Source organism: Anoplopoma fimbria, chromosome 20, assembly GCF_027596085.1.
Source record: "Anoplopoma fimbria isolate UVic2021 breed Golden Eagle Sablefish chromosome 20, Afim_UVic_2022, whole genome shotgun sequence".
In the NCBI taxonomy this organism is placed as follows: domain Eukaryota; kingdom Metazoa; phylum Chordata; class Actinopteri; order Perciformes; family Anoplopomatidae; genus Anoplopoma; species Anoplopoma fimbria.
This window is the reverse complement of record NC_072468.1, coordinates 3532999-3555378: the sequence shown is the minus strand read 5'-3', so window position 1 is coordinate 3555378 and position 22380 is coordinate 3532999. Positions and strand designations below refer to the sequence as shown.

The window sequence follows — 22380 nt, the reverse complement described above, 5'->3', positions numbered from 1 at the left end:
ACACTGATGAGAATGATGCTTCACAATGATGCACACAAACATATGCTCACCATCAGTGCTTACACATAGCCTCCAGCCTATCTTATTTCACAGGTTTAGGAAAATCTCTCAGCCACAAAAGCATAAACTATCAAACTACAAGACAGGAAAAACCTGCTATAGAGGAATATCTTACCCGCAGAAGATGGATGGCTTCTGCAATTCATTACCAGAGCACATTTATTTCCATTTATTACTCATCCACGGGTTGTTCTACGATTTAATTAGAGGCTTTCAATGATCCTCCTGTGCTTATCTGTGAGCAGACACTGGCAGTGTACTGCTGCATTAACCCCAACACTCACTAAAACCTGATGCAGAATTGTTCTCAGCAGTTTTATGATGTAACCCTTCATAAACAGGATTTTTTGTCATTAAAAGGAATCATTTTACTCATCTTGACTCTCTTTTTCTTCTTGTGTGGTCTGCTGTGAATATTAGCCTGATAAACCACAACCAGTCTTTAAGTTTTGGCTAAGGTGTTTAACAGCTGTAGAACAATCCTAAAATACAGGCCTGTGATCAGTCTAATACATTGTTCTAATCTGTCCCATCTTGATATGATAGAAATAATGCAATACATCATTGTGGCCCAAGTCAGAAGCCTGTTCCTGCTACATTTTCAATCCCTTAAAAAGAATGAGGTCAAATGGAAATGCAGCTGTGTCACCGACTCATCACTAGTCACATGAAACTTCCCATTATCGAGATTTCGAATCGCTTGAAGATTTTTCTCTCCCAGTCCACTGGGCTCCATCCAGCTTTATATTAGAACTGCGATAGCTTCCATGGCTGTCTATATCCACCAAAACTCCTCTGGTATAAAGTATTGATTGCATGGTACCTTTAATCCCCCAGCGCTGCTGTCTCCAGTGAATTCAATTCCAGCAGACACGAGCGGTGAAAACATCTAATGGGCTGTGATAAGCAGCTAACCAAGAGGAAGATTAAATACCAAAGCAGCCATGTTTCATTCTTATCTTGTATCCTCTGCAGGATCACCTGTGTTGCCAGAATTATGCTCATTTCAAAGTGTTGCTGTGGGGTGAATTATATGTCCGCTGGTTGGGTGGAACTATTTTGAATGCAAATTATATGAATATTAAAATATCAAAATAAAAATCAATATTTTAAATTAAACAATTTTTTATCAAATCCTAAGAAACTGACTCCAGATCAGCATGCCTATCGACACGTCACAAACAATGGGCCTAATATTTTCTGCCCGCCTCTCGATTGTATGTATATTATTAAAATGTTCTGAATTAACAGGATAAAGTGTATCCGTTTAAATACGGTAACCAAAAATGCTAACAAGATACATAAGCTATCAAGACATAAGCAAATGATAAAACTAAATTTAAGCAACATGATGAGGTCTTTCAGTAGAAATAAGTTACTACTATAAATACAGTAAATGCCTATGAAGTAAAACAGTCATGTTGTCCAGGGGGAAGTGGGAAAAAGTTAGTTTGTGTGTCAGTGAATTGGTCTACATGGTCACAGAGATATATTTTATTAATGATAATATGCTGTATCTAATTACACAAAGCCATTAAGGACCTCTGTGAAAGAACTGTTTCGGGAAAACTGCTTTTATTGCTGGCACACTAAACATTTATGGTGTTACTTTGTAGATATTACAATACATTTGGCAATTATAGCGATGCTGCTGGACTTTAAAAAGCACTGTATATGGGTCGGCAGGGAGATATTTTTGAATTCTGTTTTTGGGCTAGTTTTATTGGCTGTTGTCATTCGGCTACTCTGCCAGTACAGCGCACATCTGGCATCTGATATAGACTGTGTGTACAGAAAACAGAAAACACAATATCTGGGCTCAGATCTTAACTGTTCATTGCCAAGTCAAATACAGCAGTTCTCTGAAGCATTAAATATGCACAGGCTATGAATTATTTATGACTATAAAAAGACTTAACTGATAATCAAATGTCTTTTAACAAGCTGATGATGAAGGAAAAACATTCAAAACAGTCTATCGACAGCATTTTCACATAAATGAACCTGAGGCTACAGCGTGCTAGCAGCTCTGTCAGGCTCTACAGTGGTGTGTTGAGCTTAATGCTAGCGTCAACGTGCTAACATGCTCACAATGACAATGCTAACATGCTAGTGTTAAGCAAGTGTTTAACATATTGACCATGTTAGCATGCTAACTAACGTATTCAGCACTTAACACTGATGGGAACCTCAATAGTTTTGCAGGTATTTGGACATAAACCAAAATATTGTACTAATTAAAATAAGATGATGGCGCTAGATGAAAAGTCAGGGGATCACCAAATCTATCATTAATGTGCATTCAGTATGTTACATTCCTACTGGTGAAACTCCTATTCAGCCAGCCAGATGGCATTAACTCTAAAGGGCTCACATTGAGGTGCTCACATCCATCTCCCAACATTTATATATTTGTGTGGTGGTTTTGCCGCAGGACTTTTAGTTTTCACTTGGATTTTTTTTATTGCTTCCTCAGCTGCTTGCTGCTCAGAAATGTCTGTTGGCAGCAGCAAACACAAGCACCTAAGTCCTCTTTAGCTGTGATTGTTTAAAGGCGAGGTAAAAGTCACACTTTCCTGTCTTTGTTTTGCCATGACAAATGGCTTATGCCACACTTTGTCTCTTGGTGCCAGTACAGCATGGAATTGAAGTGTGAACAAAGTTTTGGAAATTGGAGATAAGTCTGTAACAGAACTGAAAAGACAAGTTCTCTCTTATGATGAATAAATGTCTGTCGGTCCATTCAGTCGCCCCAATGGAAGTGATATATAGAGGCAATAAGATTTTCTGCAAATTCAGGTGTTGGTATTACAGTGGTAGGAATAAGAATATTTACAGGGACATTTTTCATCACTGTTCAGCAGTACAATGCAGTTTGTGTGTAGGTGTGTGTGGTGTGTGTGTGTGTGTGTGTGTGTGTGTGTGTGTGTGTGTGTGTGTGTGTGTGTGTGTGTGTGTGTGTGTGTGTGTGTGTGTCTTGGGCTTTTTCTAGCAAATGTAGACTAAGAAACCTCATTGTTTTCCCCTGAGGATTGTATTGATTTTTGAGTTGCACTCACACGGAGAAGGGATTCTCATGATCAGAGTGTGGTTTGATACAACACCGACTGTTGTGTGAAAAATAGAAGGCTATAGCTATTCATCAACTGCACTGCACCATGCTATTCTCCTATGATTTATGAGTTAGGAAGGAGCAAATGTCACAACACACAGGATATGGGTCAAGATGACAGGGACAGTCATTAATATTGAAATGGGAAATTGTGCGGGGATTTCTTTCTTTTTTCGTAGCAGCAATTTTTGAAAGTTCGAGGTCGAAATTCATTTGTTCTAGAATGGGTGAAAAATCTCTCAGAAATATTCAAGAAATTAATTTAATAAGCAGTCAATGAAATGTTTCTGTATCTAACTTTCTTAGTAAGGTAATGTAGCTTAGACAAAATGACTAAGTTTACCTTAAGCTTGTGATTTGCATATAAACGCTGATTTTGAGGAAAGCCTATTTTATTTCTGTTTGTTTGCTGACCTTTACCAACCACATACATACTACTGCTACTGGAGGACACATCACAACCTAAAATACTCTTTCTGCTGAGGGGAAAATAATAAGTATGCTCCCAATAAATGCAGAATTAACCAGTCAGTATATACTGTACCTGTGAGTGGAAAATACACAGCATTGGGGCATGAAACCACACAAACTGAAGCCTTAAGTACTTTTTTCCCCCCTTTGAGTTCAGTGAACTCTATATGGCAGGTTGACAAATATATACACACACATCTATTCCCCCAGTGCCAATTAAAGCAGCTGTGGAGGCCTGAAACAAAACACATAAAACAGACCACGGATCCTTGAAAATATCCCCCTGACAACTGGCAAACCACAGGCCCTAGGAGTAAAAGAAGAAAATATCTTAATTTCCTCTCCATCTCTAAGTCGGCACCCAGCCAGAAGGAGCAAAGGACAAAGCAAAGACGACAATAAGAGCAACATTTTTAATTGAGCAATGGGCTGCCTAAAATACCTCACACTAAAAGGTAGCTTACAATGACGTCCCCTGCGGTTTCTGGTAACACACACAGATATAGTTCCTGGGAGACCATGCATTTTACATCCCATGATGATGGTGACACAGAACGACAGATTCCACCTATATTACAGTAAATGCTCACCACATTTGTGTTGCGAGTGGACCCAAATCCCACCGCAGCCTTCTTGTTCACAGTAATGATCTCAATTCTGGCAACAAAAGCCAATCTGGTTTTCTATCATGCATGTAAGTTGCAGTTAACTGCATACACCTGGCCTCATAGATGTTTATTAATCTTTGATCAGATTGCTAGAATTAAAACCCCTACTCACCAACGGTACAAACAGACACATGCACAGGTGTTTTCACTTATTTTTGCAAATGAGAAGCACTGCGTAAGTGTGTACAGACATCTTCCGGACTCTTTCTATTGCTTCGGTTTAGTGTGGGACAACTATACATTTTTATGATCCATTTGGCCGTTCCGGCATGCTGCATGTTACTTCATATCAGCAAGTGCAAGGGAAATGTCTTAAACAGTGCGACATTGACACAAATATATTGATTTACAAACTATTTGAGAAAGCTGCTTATTGATGGCCAGTTTTACAAAATTAAGCTACATCTTTCAGCTTATGCTCAATAAAACAGTAATATTTCCATCTCCATTGTTTACCATTCTGCTGGTAAACTACACGTTGTACTGTACTTGCTGCATTTATAAGTTCAGTTGGAGCCAACTTACTCTTATATGGAGTTGACCACAGCAAACTCTAAGCACGACTCCCCTACATTCAAACCTGAAAATGGTCGGATCAGCATTATAAAAAAAGGACTGTACACTTCATCCCCAGCATCAAACTGCAAAGACAAAAGGTTAGTAGCTAACTTGTAAACAAAATGGAGCATTTCATTTTGGCAAATAGTGGAGAGCAAACCGGAGCAGCAGTAGAGTGATATTTGACTCAGTAACTGCTGGTTGTGTAAATAAGAATCTGTTTGCAGTTACATGCTGCTAACAAGAAAAAACATGTACTATTATAAATCCTTCCTATGCAACTTTAATATCTCTGAGGCAGGCCGGTCAAAGAAGCAGCAAGAAAAGTAAATTCAGCAGCAAGGCAAGCCACTTAGTATTTTCCTGAGTTAAACCTACAAAGCAGTAAATGCAGGCCTTGAAAGGAATATAGACCTTAATATCTTCTATAAAGTGCTTACTTAAGTCTTGTGGGACCGCAGTGAAATCAGCAGCCATGGCGACTGCGTTGCAAGGTCAGTTACAGAGAGCCTCTGGGGGGCCCAGGTACAAACCAAGGTGCACAATGATGTGGTAGTGTGTTCTGGTACATCTCATAGAAGTGTGAAAGGGAGGGACAGAATAAGAGCGGGCGAGAGAAGAGGAATAAGCCAGGGAGTGAGGAGGCGACAGAGCAAAAGAAATGTAAGAAACAACTGTTTGGAGGTAACAAAAAAGTGAATGTGTATGTGGCTTTAGAGGTCACATTGTCTCATGAAAAAAGCAAAAAGTGATCCATCCCTGTCTTTTACGCTCTCAAGATCATGACCTCGTGATTGAATGGACAGGATGACAAAAACAAACACCACCTTGAATATCAAACACATCCTGCTGTGCATAATATTATTACCTTGGCTTCTGTGGTGCCTGTGTAATTTTATTCATGTCTTGATCCATCTGTCTAGGTTTCACAAGAAAGAAGAGCCATATGCTACTGTTTCATTCTATATCTTTCTTCTATCATAAAAGTCTAATTGTAGCCAGATGGACAACTAGAGGACAATCTCACATAGAGATGCAATGTAGTCGCGCCCACTCCGGAGAGGAAAACACTTCATCACTCTCCATTGACTTTGCATTGCGTGAAGTTGCCTCCTTGTCACTTTCATCTGCTAGCAAACAAAAGAAAAAATCCTAAAAACTGCTGTATGGTGATACACAAACAGGGTAGAGAACCCACAACTAAGCTTTTCTAAGCTGCCAAAATGAAAAAACAGAGCCTTCAAGAAGACAATACTGAGGCGTCAACAGGACGACGGTGAAAACTTGGGAATCTCAGCATGCCTATATTTTTTTTTATATACTTTATGTCTGTAAATTAATCTAAAGCCTTTTGACAGTATGCAATTTGTGTTGATAAATCAGAAAGCTACGCAGTATTATGTTTGCGAGTGCCTTAGCTAACTACAGGAGCTTGCTAACGCATAGCATTAGCTCGCTAACAAATGACATGTCCCATCATTATTAGATTTTTTCACATGCACCTCTGGTAGTGCTAAAATAGTCTTTTGACATGCTAATATGTAATGTTTTTTGCTAGCTATAGGCATTTTGTTACTATTCAGTTCTCGGTTGCACATGGAGTGCTGCAGTGGTGATCAATTTGACAAATGACGTTTATGTTTTGTCTGTCCCAATCCCGGCTCAGCTCATTACTACACCTGCCAGTCATCTGCTCATCAGCTTGCAGTATATCTACCCAGCTTTTCAACCGCTCCTCGCCAGATTGTTGTTTCAACTTTAGTGGTAGCTACGCTTCAAGGCCAACTCAGTAGATATTCTTAGTGATTCTGCTTCATCGTCTTTCGTATAACTACCCTGTTTCTCCCGTGTCTGTGTCTAGCTGTCTGTCCTCCTGCCAGCTATCAACTAGCTTCAAAGCTACCCCTGCTTGCCACGCTTCTCCTCATTCCCGCTCACGCCATCATCTCTGTTCCTTCCCGCTGGCAACGGACTCCAGTTCCCAGTCATCAGGCTTTTATCCAGATCCTCTGTTACAATAAAAAACTCTCTTCTTTCCGCTGTCACTCTATCCATGTCCTGGGTCCAACGTGTGTTCATAACAAAGTATCCTTGAAAGTAAAAAAACCTACTCATCAACATCACTTCAAGCATCAGCGACTGCAGGTATCGCTTAATGTTTTGGGGTTTACCACCCACTGCAGTTGAGGTAAGTTTCCAATGAAGAACCACTCAATCTGAATCTCCTTGGCACACTTTGACTGATTAGTTATTAATGGCTGACACTCTGTTGTTGGCAGTGGATGTCACTGAGTCACTCAGTAGCTGATGATCACAGAGGGCCAGATGGAACAGAAGGATCTCTGGTTGTTCATTCATTCATGAATCTGCTGCATCTCCATCTCCCCTTTCCTTTTCCCCTTAATCTTTGCTTTTTTTCTCTTTAAGGATTACTCCTGTATTTTTGTAAATTGAACAAGATACTTTAATATACAATAATAGCCTACTTTATGTGCCTGGTGTGAGAGGTCTGTGAGAAATAGGTTTTCCTGTTTCCACAAAAACACCAGTATAGATCAGCATTTACTACTGGTTCTAGATCAATTATGCCTCAAAATGTAAAAGAAAAATAAATTTTTTGACCAGGTTTATAGGTTTCATGATAAAGTTGGTCCTTCAGGCATTCTTATCATTCAAACTAATAATGAATAAATAATGAGGTAAATATGTTAACTAAATAAATATATTCAGGTGAATATGATTTATTTAGGGGTTTATGAAGGAATCTGGATATAAGATCCTCATCGTCATAGCTACAGGGAGGGCCTTTTATTCAATGTCTCTATCTCTATCATTATTATATCCTCACAATGACAATCACTAGAGCATTTTCTGATGTCTCCTAAGTTAAAAAATAATAACATCTTAGTTTTATATGAATATCCCAGTCCCAATATGAGTTGGTTAGTTATTTCAAATATTTTTTATTTCAGCGCCATGTAAAGACCTGTGGAATAATCACTTAGAAAAAACTGTCCTAGAAGAATAAAAATTGGTATCGACGTATGAGTCACTTATTTAGTCGAGGACTGCCCAGTACAAAGACATGTCAGGGAGCTTAATTCTCAGGCAGACATCCAGTTTTCCTCACCATTCAGTAAACCTGCATATAAACATCAGGAAAATAAGGGCTTGGCTTCAGGTGTCTTGCAGCCTCTGGCTAGAATGATGATGGATGTTGAAGAGCCTGTCTTACAAAATCAATCTCTCAGCCTGCACGTCAGTGAGAGAGTGAGTCGACCGGTCCAGCAATCCCTGATTCAGCGGGTCTGCAGCCCGGCACATACAGTAGGTAAGACAATCCCCGAGGGTTTTCATAGCGTGAAGGTGAGGATGTCAGCAAGCTCCAGCCATGCAGGCCCCATAGTTGAGAACCGAGGGAAGGAGCTGTCCTCTATACTCACCTTAGTCCACTGGCAAACATTATTCTCTAAAATGCAGTTGAGAATATATGATGGTTTTTGAATACTACAAAATATGAAGTTGTGCGTCAATCTGGCTGGGGTTGACACAAAAACCTCACTTACTGTGAGGCCTCTGGTGCATTTCACAGGAGGGGAGGGAAGCTCAAAATCTGGCTAAAGATTACGTAACATCTCTCCATTTTCATGCCACGCTATCTGCTTTTTAAAGAAGCATAACTTTTTCCAATATTTCACAAGAATATCATGCTCTTGAGGGATTTAGCGCTGTTGATATTGCACAAGGAAGGCTCCCAGCATGTTGTCAGGATGCAATCGTCCACATCCGACAGGAAAATAATAATGTACTATTAGGAGCACGGGGCATGGATAATCTTATTGAAATGTCTCGTAATGATGGCCGGCTGCAGTTCTCTCTGTCACTTCCCCAGAGTCTAGATAAACAGTGGAAATGAGGCTGTTTTTCTTTTTTTCTTGACAAGTTAATATCCTGCAATGGGGGAAAGAATTTAGTTTCAATCGAACAGGGTTCAAATCTCATCGGCAATAATTATCACTAAAGGTGTGAACGCTAGACAACATATGATGGTCTGTCAATAAAATGGCTGTGTTTATCTGTTTAGCGATATGACCTTCCAAGCTCCACAATCGTGGAATCGTTGTTTTCACTGCCATCTCAATTACCCAATCAATCATGATTAGAATCAATACCTTCACAAACTGTAGCAGACAGCAGCATGCATCCCCCCCCTCAGTTATTATTATGTTTTTCAGGCAGGATCGTATACAGTGAATTATGAGACTCACACAAAAAATGTAGGAGCATTTCTTTGTGTTTTTCCTCCCAAAATCCTCCTTTGGTAAAGTAAAATAGTGACATAGCAGAACAACTAAATCTGAATCCTTATATAATCAAAGACACTTTAGGCTGCGTGTCATTGCAGATTCGTATTCAGATCTGGGGAGAAACCACACACACATGACATATTCATAGCAACTGATGCATGTACGTTCAACATTCAGCAGTCTGATGCTATATGGTTTAATGGGGCCTAGTATACAATGTACTGAGAGTCCAGCAGTACGTTATCTTAGTCAAGTAACAGGAAGAAGAGTACTCATACAATAAGAACAACCACATTGCTGGCGCATTGTAGGGATTATTCTGATTTATAATCTTGTGATGCCAGAGATATATGAGGCTACCCTGCAGGGTGTTCTACAAGATAGGAATCATTTGTCCATCATGAGACACTACAGTAAACAAAGCCCCACTGAAAACTCCTCCAACTCCCCAGAATCTCTACAGGAATTTATCCACAGTTCTAGAGCTCTGATATCAATATCATTTTTTTCACTGACAAAGTCAAAGGAGCATTGACTGTGTTTCCAGGATATATATATATATATATATTTCAATAGCTGCTGAGTTGTATTATACATTCAAATCCAATATCAAACAATTTGGCATGAAACTTAGAGTCATTATAAAAATTTACGGGAGTCTATTTTTAGGCTGCGATGACGTGAGCTCCGTGCACCAGAGAGAACCTCGTGTTCGCAGAGCATCTCCATCATCACTCATGTCTTTCCTCTTTCCCTCCCTCTATTATCTGCTCTCCCTATGTATTGATCGTCCCACTTCCTTCTTTTACTCTGCGTAAGTGGGACATCCTCCATGAACCTCCACTAGTCTAATAATGTCATTCTTATGTTTCATGAAACCAAACAAATTCTTTACTTTTGTAAAAAAATTACTGTGTTTTAACATCTGAATGTCCATACAAGTCATCTGAAAGCCACAACCACAGGCTTAGGTACTGAGTGGTACTGTAGTCGACTCCCTACTGACATACTGTGTGAGTGACACTTGATGTGGAAATAAGAGTTACAGATATGGCGACACACTCTATTGATCCCTGCCAATAGATTGTCTTTTCTCTCAGGGAGGTCAGAGGTCAGAGATCAGGGTCAGGCTGCATATCAGCACACAGGGATTAGCTGTCCGTGTCCGTGGAACTATGGTGTGATGTTTTAGAAAAAATAGCCTTCACCCGGAGTCTTCCAACTTCTTTAGACTTCCATTCCCCATCAGGAAATTAAAAACAAATGTTGATGTTATCAACATTATACTCTTAACTACACTACAGGTTACTTCACCGTATTACAGCCTGTCCCCTGATACTGGAGCCTGGAGCTGTAGCTCAAGTCAATATTGATTACACTGTCTGTGAATATCTACCCAAAAGTTAACAGCTTGTCATTACATGCAGTGTCCAGTGGTTAACACTAGTTTTAACTAGGACTTCCATTTGATGACTGTGATGCAAAAAACATCATCCATCAGTAATACACTATTTCAATAAGGCACATTATGCTCGAGAATATGATGTCCTATGTTTTATATTAACCTTGTGTGCCTTAAAAACTGAAAATCTGTATTGCATGGAAATTACAAGTCGATAATATACGTTTTAGACAGGTGGACGGCCAAAAAAACAAAGAAAAATATTAACATCAACAAGCTCAAAAACTTAATTCTGGGTTTCCAGTAACATCTAGGAAGTATTGTCATCTTTGCTCTGTGGAAATCTGTTCGCAGGACGTTTGTGGTGCATCCCCCTGTATACACTATGGTTTTAAGTCACGCCGAGATGATACGTTTGTTTTTTTACATCCCTCATCATCCCTTCTTTTGCTGCCATTTATCCTATTGAACCTTTGTATTACACTAAATATAAAGGAAACCCGTTTAAAATATCTATATAAAAAATGGATTTCTATGCTAAAATGACTTTGGAAACCCCAGGTCAGATTAGTCCAGACTAGTTTTAACTAGGACTTCCATTTGATGACTGTGATGCAAAAAACATCATCCATCAGTAATACACTATTTCAATAAGGCCTATTATGCTCGAGAATATGATGTCCTATGTTTTATATTAACCTTGTGTGCCTTAAAAACTGAAAATCTGTATTGCCATTGATCTTCCTCCAATATGCCAGTAAATATGAAAACATATTGGCACATCACTTACCTTGAGCTATGGCTATGGACTCGAACTTGTGCAGTTCTCGCAGCAGACAGGTCCTCTCAGTGGGATGGAGAGTGTAGATGAACTCCTTGGCTCCCCGGGGAGAGTTGAGGGGCTCTACGGGCTCCTTCAGAGGGTGTGTGCCCAGGTGACACCGCTGCACCACCAGCATGGAGGGAGGAGGCTGAGAAGCTTGGTGGTTGCCGAGTCCGGCTTTGGCCAACCCTGTCCCGGCTCTCAGAGAGAGGGCGGGCCGCAGGACTCTCCGCAGGCAGGGCAGCATCGCTGGGATACACCGGGGACCTGGTGGAGGACAATGGAGGACAGTACAGGCCTAGTTAGTCACTTTGAACCAGCACTCAAAGCTCATTTCTGAAATAGTTTGCTCCATAACACCCTCCACATCCCCAAACGGGCCTCAAAATGACTATTACTCATTCATTTAACAACATAATAATCCAAGACTTTTCTCACAAGCCTTTAAAGTAGGAGAAGCTTTCCACAGCTTTCAGAATAATCAAACTGAAACTTGACTTTTATCGGACGCACCTCAGTCGATGCTCCGGCTGTCCCGTCCAACAACCAACAACCTCCCCGAGAAAAGACGCGAAAAACACGGACGCTGCTCCGGCTGCTCCGGTGTCTTGAATCCACCAGAGCTGTGAAACTGTCACGATAGTCGCACGAAAACGTCCAAACAGATACCTGAACGATGTATTTGTATATATATAAAAAGAAAAATGTATATTACATATTTGCGAGCGTCATCCCGGCTGTTGTAACCTCTGGCTGACAGGATGGAGTGAGGCGGATGGGAGTATCATCCAATAGCAGCGCTGCTTTCCTCCGTGCGTAACTCTGACGGCACCGTACGTCGATGCCGCACACAGGGACGACGATGCATAACAGTGGGTTGTATTCGTGTAATACTACAGTACGTCTGCCATTAGACAAAAAGAAAGAATAAGAATGTGGTGATGACATGAGCTCCGTGCACCAGAGAGAACCTCCTGTTCGGCAGAGCATCTCCATCTCCATCTCCATCATCACTCATGTCTCTCCTCTTTCCCTCCCTCTATTATCTGCTCTCCCTATGTATTGATCGTCCCACATCCTCCATGAACCTCCACTAGTCTAATAATGTCATTCTTATGTTTCATGAAACCAAACAAATTCTTTACTTTTGTAAAAAAAAAATACTGTGTTTTAACATCTGAATGTCCATACAAGTCATCTGAAAGCCACATTACATTACATTACATTACATTACAGTCATTTAGCAGACGCTTTTATCCAAAGCGACTTACAGGAAGTGTATTCAACATAGGTATTCAAGAGAACTACTAGTCACCAGAAGTCATAAGTGCATCTCCTTTCTTAAACAAGCATCTCAAAGCATAAACCAGAGCAAAAGTATAGTGCAGAGGCAAATTACTACGAAAACAATAATTGCAACAGACTAATCCGAATATAGTAAGTGCTACAAACTACTACGAATAGGATAAGTGCAGTAAACAAATACAAATTCAATAAGTGCCACAACCACAGGCTTAGGTACTGAGTGGTACTGTAGTCGACTCCCTACTGACATACTGTGTGAGTGGAAATAAGAGTTACAGATATGGCGACACACTCTATTGATGCCAATATATTGTATTTTCTCTCAGGGAGGTCAGAGGTCAGAGATCAGGGTCAGGCTGCATATCAGCACACAGGGATTAGCTGTCCGTGTCCGTGGAACTATGGTGTGATGTTTTAGAAAAAATAGCCTTCACCCGGAGTCTTCCAACTTCTTTAGACTTCCATTCCCCATCAGGAGGACGACGATGCATAACAGTCGGTTGTATTCGTGTAATACTACAGCACGTCTGCCATTAGAAAAAGAAAAGAATAAGAATGTGGTCCTGCATATTTAAGTTGGTGAAATGAATGGTCTCGGTTATATTTATATCAGCAGAGACTGATCCATAATAGTTTTAATCCAGTACTAAAGGCGGTTCTTTTAGTAAAAGGGCTTATTGTCTGTTGGGTGTGTGCACATCTCTCCCTCTCTTATTATGCATGTGGGGAATGTGAGACTACAGTCCACACCCAAGGAAAACATGACACCATGTGGAAGTTATTTGTGTCAGGAAGGAAACCTGGACTTGAGGAGAAGAGGAAAAAGCGTTTGACATACTCAAAATCTTATTCTTTGTTAATGCATGATTTATTTTAAGGCCCTATTTGCAAATATGGTAGATTGGTTGTTTGACTGACTGTCCTTTTTATTTATTAGACGAGTGTTTCCAGGCCGCTATGGTTGGGAGGAGTGATGCTTTGTCCAAGTAGAAGCTATAAACCAGGTTTGGTTGTTAAAAGAAGTTCAGACAATAGCGCCCCCTGGTGGCCAGAACCAAGCACATCATCTGTTTACAACCTACTCGGAGGTAGTGACGGCTTTATCAGGTAAATCCGTTTGATCCTGCTGTTCAGTTACTTTTGCACCTGTACATGAGAATATTTCACAAACACTATCCAAGTTTACAGACTGGCTAGAGCTCTGTCACAAGGAGCAAAACGGGTACACAGCTCAATGTATTTAGTTACTACATGAGAGATCAATGTGCAAAAAAACTATTTTCAATTGCTGCTTTTAAGGTTAGAAATGAACTGTCAATCTGAACTTTCAAATCAAAACAGATTTAAAGTCCTAGATGTGCTCCGAAAGATTGATCATAGATTTTCATGGCAACCAAGCTAATGCAATCTGCAGATAAAGGCGGTGTGATCCAGTAGAAAACTCCAGAACAGCTAATAAATGGACGTTGTAGTGTGATTATCTTAAAGTTCAGGAATATCCATGAGATTAAATTGATCCGTTTAAGATGTTTTAGGCCTTTTCGGTCTATTGTTGATACTCTTGATCCACACAGAGGTTGCCCGCTTGCACATTCAAGAAGTCAGTGAGACAAAGCAAAATTTATATTTTATTATATTGCTAAAGCTGTCATTACACAAAAATAACAACCTTTTACTTCCTGAAACAAACTGCATTATAGCCTGTTGAACTGTACAGGGAGAGACAGAGAGCTCAACTCTCCTCGGGGGGAATAATAAGCTAAAAACTAAACTAGAAACAGGGATTATTGTACTTTCTAACCCTCACAAACTATAAACGTCTTAATCACAGGATATACTGGCATTTGGCAACTCTGATATAATATATATTTATGCTAGCAATTTAAATATGGAAATTACAAGTCGATAATATACGTTTTAGACAGGTGGACGGCCAAAAAAACAAAGAAAAATATTAACATCATCAACAAGCTCAAAAACTTAATTCTGGGTTTCCAGTAACATCTAGGAAGTATTGTCATCTTTGCTCTGTGGAAATCTGTTCGCAGGACGTTTGTGGTGCATCCCCCTGTATACACTATGGTTTTAATTCACGCCGAGATGATACGTTTGTTTTTTTACATCCCTCATCATCCCTTCTTTTGCTGCCATTTATCCTATTGAACCTTTGTATTACACTAAATATAAAGGAAACCCGTTTAAAATATCTATATAAAAAATGGATTTCTATGCTAAAATGACTTTGGAAACCCCAGGTCAGATTAGTCCAGACATTGTAGACAGTGTGTCATTTGTTTAAACCTAATTATATTTGATGCCAATCAGATTAACAGTTCAATAACATTGTGCATGAAATCAATTGTAAATAACTGGGGTACACACACATTTAAATCATCTTTAGGGAACAGTTAAACATTTGCATGTCACCGTGTGTTCAAGCAAACTTCATATCAGGGCTGTTATCAGTGAGCTCTTAGCTCAGTTGCTCCAAAATATGTGTTAAACAGAAACATATTCATTCTTGACTTAACTCAAACTGGTCTGGAATCAGCTCTCCATCATGCAAATAACATTTGTCCCAAAAATGTGAACCCATAATACTGATGCAGGCGTCACCATTATAAAACAAAAACTATTTTAAAACATGTTTCTGACTTCTGGAAGTCAGAGGAACACTCTTTGTTGTAGCTACTGTTCATTTTGAAACCAGCCGGCATTCATGACATTTTCAAAATGAAGTGCAATTATGCATGTGTGAAATATGGGACTTCAAAGAATCGTAGTAGGACGCATGGACATTTTCATTGATGGAACAATACCTCATCAGATAGTACATGCACGGATAAAGGAAACAACTCATTACTCTGATATTTTATATACGTATAAAAATAGGTTGAGAAAAAAAAAAAAAAGACTGAGCGGAAGAAAATAAATAATGTGAGTTCTTGGACTAACCTGTAAAGCTCAAATGGCATTTACAGTTTCATACATCTTGTAGTAGCAATGAGTTCACAGTGCTTGAACTGAAATGCAAATCAAAATACAGGCTATGACTCAGGGATACTAACTGGTTTCAGCCTATAGTCTTACAACGCTGCAGTCGGAGGACAGGCCTCATATCTCCCAAACATCTTATTGTACCTATAGTGATGGATTTCTCACATTGCACAATGCATTTTGATGTGATCACCTAGTTTTTAGTGTAACAAAATCTATACATATGTACTTGCCACCTTAGATGCTACTGTAAAAAAAATCATAACACTAGAATTGGAGTTGACAGATGCAAAAGTAAAAACCTAATGAATCAAAAGGACATGAGCATGCACGCCGCATGAGTTTCAAAGCAGACAACAAACAGTTTGATATAACAGCAACTAGACAGAGCAGTAAAACTGGTACGGCATTACCAATTATAGCTTTCTACCCATAACTTTCAAAACATCCCAAAATATTTGTCCTGAAAAAAAAAAATGTCCTATAAAATGTGTAATAATATATACAAATTTGATTTAATGTTGAGTTTTGACATGCCACATCTGTACTTTGACATTTATTAGTTATGTTATGAGCAATCAATGGGCAGTGGGTAGTAATATGGCTAAAAACTGCTACAAAAAACAAGGGGCTAATATATAAGGGCTAATATATAAACACAAACTACTGAGGAGTTCTACAAAGCTCAGCATGTAGATATTGCAGATTAAATGAGATTCATACTAGATTCTTAAATGCTCAAAATAAAATGAATTCCTGCCCAAAGGTAGCAAGGTTTGATGAAAATTATATGGAACCAATAACTAACCTGTTTAAAGATTTGAAACTTATTGATTGTGACACTGTGGAGGAGCAGAAGGAAATACACAGAGTAAGAAGCACCAACACACTCCTTAGCAACAGAGACATGCAAAACTATTTACAAATCATGTAAATACTCAAACAACTAAAACAAGGACGTAACTCGTAGTGTCTATTTATGTCAAGGCATCAAACCATGTGACGCCTTAGTCACACTGTAGTCTCTCCCAACTTTGACTTGGAAGTTCCTTTGCTTCTCGAGGAGCTCTCCGTGTTGCTCATACCTCTGTTCCTTGTTGGCTATGTGGATATCTCAAGTATTAACTGTTCGAACAGTGAGTGGACGACAACGCAGCAGCTTCCTACAGCCATCAGGGAGCGTCCCTCCAAGTATTCAGTCAATGCAATACAGAAGATGTCAAATGGTTGAATCCAAAGCCGACCACTGGAGCCTCTACTTTCTAGGTCATCTGAATATCGCTCTTATGATGCTGGGAAGTGCTTGCATTGGTTATTTGGCTCCTTCTGCCAGGTCACGAGGCAGTTAGAATGATTATCTGTCCCACGATGGTACAATGCTCCCAAACCAATGAGAGTTCATACAGATTATACACAGTGGTTTTTTTTACACTGAGAAGAAGCAGACATATTGTCCTTGTCCAACCCTCTGCTTCAGGAGGAATACTGGATGCATGTGGGTAAAATATGCCTTTACTGTCTTCTTAACGAAATGAACATACTGTAGTGTAATGCTACTCTGTCCTTCTCTAGACATTCATCAACAAAGATCATCCTCATACAGTTTTACACTGTCATCAGACAACTGTTGGCTCGGATTTGCAAAAACATTTTAGTGCTTGGGTCAAAGTCCTTTATTAGAGGACCTAATGTTTAGGTCCTATCCTTGTGCTTGTATAATTACTTGACTAACGAGGACTAACAAGGACTTACCAAAAGTGGGCCTGTGTTCCACTTTAGGTCCAAACCAATATTTTAACAAACTTGGCTTTACATTATTTCTGAGGCATCACATTCAGAAAACATGAATCTGAACAATAGCATATCTATGTATTTTCTATATTGAATCATAGAGGGCTTCTGCAGTGAGAGACTCTCACAGGGGAAAATTTACAGAATGAGACACGTTACATGTCGGACAGGTGTAACACATTTCTCATACTAGCAAAAGAAGCCTTTTGATTCTGCACATTTTTTTTTTCCAAAAGCCTTTCACCTCATTTACATCCACAATGAGGCAGGAGCCTGAGCTCACGCGGTTCTTGTGTTGTGTCATCATGGGATTCGTGGTGCGGAGCGGTCGTTGGTGAGGGTTCTCTTGAGCTTGACCCCCTTACGGATGGCCACCAGCATGTTACCTTCTAACTCTTCTCCCGCCTCCTCACCTCCTCCTTCCTGCCTTATCTCACTGTGTAGGTGCTGCTGGTTGGGCAGGGGTACAGTGGGAGGATTGGTTGTAGCCTGACCACTCCAGGACATCACAGGCAGCGTGCCAGCATCCTCCCTTCCTGCAAATGTTGGAGAATCTAGGTTTACTTCTCCTCTTCCTCCTCCCGCCTCCTCTACACTCCTGCTCCCATTAACCGCTCCGGACATATTGGGTACTGTAGGGATTTTTACTGGGATGACAGGCGTACGGATAGGAATGGGGCCTGTGCCCCCGACTGAGCCTGACCGGCGGGCGGAGGGTTTTGAAGAGGGGGTGCGGCGGATGGTGGCAACCCCAGGGGTGACAATAACAGGACCGTGGCCGGTAGAATACGAGCCAGAGGCACTATGGGAGCTGGATCCAGAAAAATATCCCTGACCTGAAGATGTTCCTGCAATGATAAACACAAATGATAATTTTACCATTACCAAAATGCACTTAAATAATATTTAAGTATGTTTCAGTATATTATACAGAAGCATTTTATAATTTAAGTTAACAAGAATGAGAATATAATGAAGGACATGAAGAGCAAGAAGGAAAAAAAACAGACATGAACTATCCTTCTGATGAAGTATTACATTTAGTAAGTATGTCTAAAAGGGAGTTATTGACATAAACCAACACAACACCTTACACACATACAACATCAAGCAAGTGAAAATGGAAAGATTGGAGTGTACTCATCCAATTGTGGCACTATTAGTGCCTCTGTACCTGTAGGGGTTGAAGGATAAGCCCCAGTGTGGACAGGTGTGGGGGGGTAGGGCCCTGCATGGTAGGCCCCCTGTCCATGGTACGGAGTGTGTGTGCTGGGCAGGCCGGCTGTGGAGGCCGGCCGTTTGCTCTGGAACATGAGTCTGTAGGACTGACTGATGTCACTGTTTCTGGGGATGGTGGAGGACTTGTCAAAGTCAGAATGCTGCTGCTCAGGCTCCTGATCCCCGGCCATTGAGAAATAGTCATAGTCTGACACTAGAAAGAACAAATAGAGATGTTAACAATGAACTGATCCAATATATTGTATGTTATGGTTGACCATCTGATTCTAGATTCAAGACCTGTTACCTTGGGAAGGTATTGTGTCTTCAGAGCAGCAGGGTGTGTTGGTCTGCGTGCTGTAGCCGCTGGAACACTGGATGGAGTCCCTACTGGACCTCTGGGTGTCTAGCTCCAGACCTCTGGATAAGGCCAGAGCCAATTCCTCATGGGCCTCAATGTCAACAGCCTGGAAAAGAAAAAAAATTGGTAGTGCCTGAGAGTCTTACTGTTTGGATACAGCCAGACACAATTATTTTAAGTCATTAAAAGCAAAAGGTACATGAAAGTCATTAAATGGAAACATTAAATGGTGAGAGGTCCATTTATGTGCTCTAAATGCAATGACTGCAGACACATCAGCCTGCTGGAAATTGAATGTAAGGTCGGAAACTTAAGCAACACAGATCGCATTAAATGTAGACTGAACTATGTTAATGTGCTTCTCTCAGTACTGGCAGAATTATGAGGTAATTGCAGCACTGAACTAATGCTATATTTTAGTGGCAAAATACTACTGTTTTCAAGCACAAAGACATGAGACTGTCTGATATCATAAAGAGCTCTTTCCATCTAACAACAGAAACCAGCAAAATATATGTCAGAATAATCAAAAATGAATGGAGGCCATGTAGTTGTACTATGGTTGACAGCAAATTTCTCAAAAGGGGGTATTAAGAATAGTGACTTATGAACAATACCAAAGTCTATGTTTGGCTCTAGAGCCTGAATGGAGAATAGAAAGGTAATAATACAGACAAAGTTAAAAAAAAAAAAAAAAAAGAAAAAAACTGTAAATGAGTAGGCACAACACAAAAGTCAATATGTGCAATAAATAACAGGGAAATTAATACCTGGCAGAAAACGAGATTGGCTTACTGAAGGCTGTATTAGTACGACACGGGGACTAAAACTGACCTTGAGAGGTGCAGCCACAGTTCTGTTCTTCTCCTCCAATGATGCCGGTGTTTGTAGTGCAGCCAGAGCTTGTGCTGAGGCCGACATTAAGGCCGGGCCTGAGGAACGGCTGCTATCATTACTGGCACTACCATTACTGTCCACTAAAGCTGGGGTCTCCTTGCCTTTCTTCCTCCTCAGTGTGTTGACCATGGGCTGGTCATAGGGGCCTGGCTTAGCCCAGTCCTGTAAAGAAAGACACGTCAGTGTTTCTCTGATGGGCTTTTGACGAGCATCTAAAAATATTTCTCACTTACTTCCAGCTGCAAATTTAACCAAAATATAAAAGAAGCAAAACGATGAACCACAACAACAACAGTAAAGAATTAGCAAGGCTTGCATGTGGACATAGGGGGATGGGAATAAGTGGAACATCGAGACTGAGGTGATGAACAAACCTTCCAGCTGGGAACTCGTGATGAAGGCACCATGGGGGAGCCCAGCGTGCAGTTGGGAGGTTGTTCTGGCAGCAAGGCCGAGGCAGGACGTGACCATGAACGAGTGGGGCACGAGGAGGAGGTGGTGGTGGAGTAGGATGGGGAGGAAGGAGGGAAGAAGGGAAAGGCAGTGCCTGACCCTGAGCCCAAACTGCCCCCGTTGCTATGCATATAAGGGGAATTGGCAGGACTGTAGTGGTCAAAGCCATTGGACAACTGGATGTGTGTGCGTCGTTGGGAGGAGGGATGAGAACAGAAACGGAAAAAATAGAACAAACACACAATGGGGTAAATTATTGAAATGATAAACAGTTGAAAATAAAAACAAAGCAGACCACATAACTGAGGAGAAATCACACAAATGAACACAAAATAATAAGGAATCAATATTCATCACATCAACACAGAACAAAGGAAATGGTCACGAATGCTGAACTGAATGAAAACTGGAGAAACTGAGGCACATGCCTCGGGAGTTTGGAGGATCCTTTAACATTTCTGTGATAAAGTCGATGCAATGTACAGCCACGTTTAAAGTTAAGTGTGACGAAGTTGTGGCCGTGTAATGCCGGTACCACACAGACATTAATGTGAAAGAGGAGTAAGGTTTATGGTGGATGAGTGTGCTTCACCTGGTCAGTAGCGTGCTGAGGTGCACTAGCAGCAGCTAGAGGAGAGGGGGGGCTGCAGTCACTGTGGAGCTGCCCAGTCTCTGATACCTCAGAGGAACTGGAACTGGGACACGGCTGGGACAGCGAGAGCAGCAGCAAGAAAGCAGTGGGGTCGAGACCAGAGGGAGAGAGGGTGAGCAGGAGGGGGAGGGGGGAGAAATTGAGACAGACAGTGGGGAAGAATTGCAAAGACGGACATGTCAGCAGGTAGACGGAGAGAAGCAGAGAGAAGCAGTTTTTTGTTTTTAGACAGCACAGGCAACTTTCCACAGTTCTCAGCAGTTAGTGAGGAGTACAGCCAAGTGACAACCGTAGGGAAGGTGCACTGGGAGTTATACCAGAATTAATTGCATGGACATCAGCGGTGTTGCAGCTTTGTTAAAGGGAAGCACAGGCAGAGTTGTTCTTCTTCAGGACATTGAAAGTATCCCCACAAACTCAACACGTGGGACATCTATTAGCCCTGGTTATTTTATTAACGCTAAAAAGGCACAATGAGTAGGATTTGTCAGTTGCGGGTTTGTAAACACAACTTCAAAGTTGGCCCCTTCTCCTCGGCTCAAAGAGGGTTGAATTCTTACCAGCAGGTGAAAGCCAACCCCGGATTTACTCTTGTTCTGGAGTGAGCTTTGTCTGCTTGGATTTTCGGCAGGCTAGATTTTTTCAGAGATGTCTACCATTTTAGTCGAAACCTCCTGGATGCACACTGTTTTTTTTAAAGGAAAATCCTACTCATTATGCCTTTCATAATATGTCTATAGGGAAAAAATCTTTTATATGCTGCCCTCCATAAAAGCATAAGGAGTTTGGGCCAGTTACAGAACTACACCCTCCATAGAAGTCAGTGCTGAAAATGGATGGAAATGAAAGAGATCCACGTTAAGTGTTAGCCATGGCCCGTCCCTATTGACCCTTGTTTAAGGAGTAAGCCCATGTAAGCCCTGTTTAGCCATTAGACTGTTCTCTTTCAAACATAAACTACTGTAACTACACCAAGAGTGAGGCAACAAAGAGGGCTGATTCCTAGGATTGTACAGTAAATGGGTCAGGTATGGACTTGCCAAACCACCTTCTTTACATCATAAAAAGTTGGAGTCTAACTATACCAATGTGTTCTGGACAGGGGAACTCTGGTTGCTGGCGTGCAGACAGAATGTCAACTTGTGCAGCCGCTTCTCATGGTTGATCTCAAACCTCAAACCCCAAGCAGATAATCCTCTGGATGACCACACTGATGATTATCTGAACCCTTGTGTCAGATGGTTGGATAAAACTGACAGAATGAGACCTGCTGATAGAGACACACTCTCGAGGACTTTGAAATAT

At 40.8% G+C, this 22380-nt stretch overlaps 2 protein-coding genes across 5 annotated transcripts in view; both read right to left on the bottom strand.

Moving 5' to 3' along the window:
- LOC129109823 (transmembrane protein 65-like) overlaps nt 1–12053 on the bottom strand; it is a 30123-nt gene extending 18070 nt beyond the window's left edge. Inside the window, exons 1-2 of the mRNA XM_054621964.1 lie at nt 11915–12053; nt 11369–11668 (exon numbers count right to left, since the gene is read on the bottom strand). Coding sequence (XP_054477939.1) covers nt 11369–11648 — 280 coding nt within the window. The 5' untranslated portion in view covers nt 11649–11668; nt 11915–12053. The remainder of the gene's footprint in view (nt 1–11368; nt 11669–11914) is intronic.
- A 2274-nt stretch (nt 12054–14327) lies between these two features.
- Nucleotides 14328–22380, bottom strand: part of LOC129109120 (protein MTSS 1-like) — a 53562-nt gene continuing 45509 nt past the window's right edge. For all 4 annotated transcript variants that reach the window (XM_054621090.1, XM_054621093.1, XM_054621092.1 and 1 more), the window contains 6 exons: nt 21016–21129; nt 20345–20599; nt 19908–20132; nt 19020–19179; nt 18669–18926; nt 14328–18342 (listed from right to left, as the gene is read on the bottom strand). In XM_054621090.1, the coding sequence (XP_054477065.1) occupies nt 17798–18342; nt 18669–18926; nt 19020–19179; nt 19908–20132; nt 20345–20599; nt 21016–21129 (1557 nt within the window). In that variant the 3' untranslated portion in view covers nt 14328–17797. The remainder of the gene's footprint in view (nt 18343–18668; nt 18927–19019; nt 19180–19907; nt 20133–20344; nt 20600–21015; nt 21130–22380) is intronic.